Source organism: Chrysochloris asiatica, unplaced genomic scaffold, assembly GCF_000296735.1.
Source record: "Chrysochloris asiatica unplaced genomic scaffold, ChrAsi1.0 scaffold00047, whole genome shotgun sequence".
Lineage (NCBI taxonomy): Eukaryota > Metazoa > Chordata > Mammalia > Afrosoricida > Chrysochloridae > Chrysochloris > Chrysochloris asiatica.
Genome location: NW_006408565.1, coordinates 10,270,543 through 10,273,235, shown reverse-complemented (window position 1 = coordinate 10,273,235; position 2,693 = coordinate 10,270,543). Strand labels below are relative to the sequence as shown.

At 56.7% G+C, this 2,693-nt stretch overlaps 1 protein-coding gene across 1 annotated transcript; it reads left to right on the top strand.

Annotated features, from left to right (window-relative positions):
• Positions 1-1,260: 1,260 nt before the first annotated feature.
• SFN (stratifin) lies at positions 1,261-2,007 on the top strand. The gene has a single exon (XM_006862250.1). The coding sequence runs from the start codon at positions 1,261-1,263 to the stop codon at positions 2,005-2,007; it is 747 nt and encodes a 248-aa protein (XP_006862312.1).
• The last annotated feature ends 686 nt before the right edge of the window (positions 2,008-2,693 follow it).

The window sequence follows — 2,693 nt, the reverse complement described above, 5'->3', positions numbered from 1 at the left end:
AACCAAAATGCTATGTGTCACCACCACCTTCTCCTCAGCCTGTCTCTTCCCAGGTTGCCAGCATCTCCCATGGAGGACCAAACAGTCTGAGCATCAGCTGGCCTGCTTCCCAGCCTCTGACAGAGGGCAGGCTGAGTCAGGCAGGAAAATGGGACAGCCAGGGAGCTGGGCCCCCACCCTCCTGATACATGATGGCAGGCGGCTTATGGGGGGGCGGCTGGCATAAAGAGCCAGAGGGTAAGTCCTCAAACAAGTGGCAACAGGCCACTGACTTGAAAGGGAAAATTGTGCTGCCATGGGGAAGGTGTCCGACCAACCTACTGGGTGACTAATTACAAAGGCTGGGCTGGAGCGTCAGTGGCCGCTCGTTAAACACCTCATTAAGTGGCACCCTGAAAGCTGCTACCTCTGCATTCTGGGAATTCCGGGGGGATAGGACCTTGACAAGGAGTGAGGACATGGGACCGTCTTCAGGTAGACTCAGGAAGAAGCCTGGAGCTCATTTTCAGTACAGCCTGGAACTTCTAGGTCAGAGGCCTCAATGGGAGAGAAGGAAGGTACAAGAGGAAGTGTCTCAGAGATTTACAAGCTGTGTGACCTTGAGCTAAATCTCACCCCCTTAGACTCAGGATCTCCATCTCTAAAGTGGGTGTATCACATCCCTGCCCACCTCACAGAAGTGTGGTGGGGATTCAGTTAGATTATGGATATGAGGATGCTTGGCAATCTACGCAGCCCCACCACATCGTGGCTTACCTGAACCAAGGAGGGAAACATAGCTAGCAAAATTAGGGACCCCATTTTTCTGAAGCCGGCTTATGGGTGCTTCCTGGACTGAAGCAGGCAGGTGGCTACAGCCATCCTTACCCCCTGGAAGGCCACTATGAAAGAGGATTTGATTTAAGAAATCGGGTCAGCTACCTAACATGGGCATGTAATGGCAACCCTGAACAGAGGGGGCAGCCAGTAGCCCCAAAAGGTGCCTGTACAGGTGAGGCCCACGCCCACATTTCTGTGGCTGACTGTCTTGATGACTCACCCTCTTTTACCTTTAAGGACGAGCCGGAAAGGGTGTGGGGAGAAGAGAAGAGGGAGGCAGGTCCCGGATCCCAGTCCCGCCCCCTGCCCCTCCCCACTCTCCTCTGGGTCAGGCCACCCAGCCAAAAGGCAGGCAGAGAGCAGGAGAGCCACAGAGCCCAGTCCAGCATTGGTCCAGAGGAAGCCAGTTAGCTCGTCGCCCATCTGTCTGTCCCCAGAGCCATGGAGAGAGCCAGCCTGATCCAGAAGGCCAAGCTGGCCGAGCAGGCCGAACGCTATGAGGACATGGCAGCCTTCATGAAGGGCACCGTGGAAAAGGGTGAGGAGCTATCCTGTGAAGAACGCAACCTGCTCTCAGTGGCCTACAAGAATGTAGTGGGTGGCCAGAGGGCTGCCTGGCGAGTCCTGTCCAGTATTGAGCAGAAAAGCAACGAGGAGAGCTCAGAAGAAAAGGGTCCCGAGGTACGAGAGTACCGGGAGAAAGTGGAGACAGAACTCCGGGGTGTGTGCGATGCTGTGCTCGGCCTGCTGGACACCCACCTCATCAAGGAGGCTGGTGATGCTGAGAGCCGCGTCTTCTACCTGAAGATGAAGGGTGACTACTACCGCTACCTGGCCGAGGTGGCCACAGGTGATGACAAGAAGCGCACTATCGACTCCGCCCGGGCAGCCTACCAAGAGGCCATGGACATCAGCAAGAAGGAGATGCCACCCACCAACCCTATCCGCCTGGGCCTGGCACTGAACTTTTCTGTCTTCCACTATGAGATTGCCAACAGCCCTGAGGAGGCCATCTCGCTGGCTAAGACCACCTTCGACGAGGCCATGGCTGACCTGCACACTCTCAGCGAGGACTCCTACAAAGACAGCACCCTCATCATGCAGCTGCTGCGAGACAATCTGACGCTGTGGACGGCCGACAACGCCGGGGAAGAAGGGGGTGAGGCTCCTGAGGAGCCCCAGAGCTGAGCCACTCCTGTTACCTGCCCTGCCCTGCCCACTTCAGCCCCCCACCCCCCCAGCAGAGAGGACTAGTGTGGGGTGGGAAGCCTGCCCCCTTCTCCCTGAATGCTTTGTCCCCAGCTCAGGAAGGCTCCATGGAGAGGGGCAAACAGAGCTGAGCCCACCAGAAGTCAGAGCACCCCACTCTTCATGCATTGTCAAGTGCTCTGACTGCTGGTCACTCTGCACCCCCTTCTTCCCCACCCAATCGGATCTGGGCCTCTTCCTATCCCCTCCTCCTGCCTCCCTCTGCCCCTGCTGCCTTGGGATCATAGGAATTGAGGGCTGTCCCACCCTTGTGGCTGAGAGCTGGACTGTGGCAGAGGCCGGGATGAGTGTGTGTGTGTGTGTGTGTGTGTGTGTGTGAGCGTGTGTGTGAGAGTAAGACCACGACGAATGGGAGAGAGAGCAAGTGCGTCATGTTTCCTCTCAATAAAGTTCCCCTGTGACATTCCTCCTGTCTTCCACTTATTGGCGGTGACTGGGACTGGGGTTGGTGTACTGTCTATAGAGACCATGACTTTGATCTCTGATGTAGGGTCCTGACCTCCCACAGGGCTGGCTCAGTGACCCATAAGGCAGGACTTTGGGACCAGGGAGTCCAGGGAAAATGTGAGGGTCCAGTTCTCTGATCAGAGTGACCCCGGGTTGGT

Coding starts and splice junctions, on each gene's coding strand:
- SFN (XM_006862250.1), top strand. CDS start 1,261: ATGGAGAGAGCCAGCCTGATCCAGAAGGCCAAGCTGGCCGAGCAGGCC.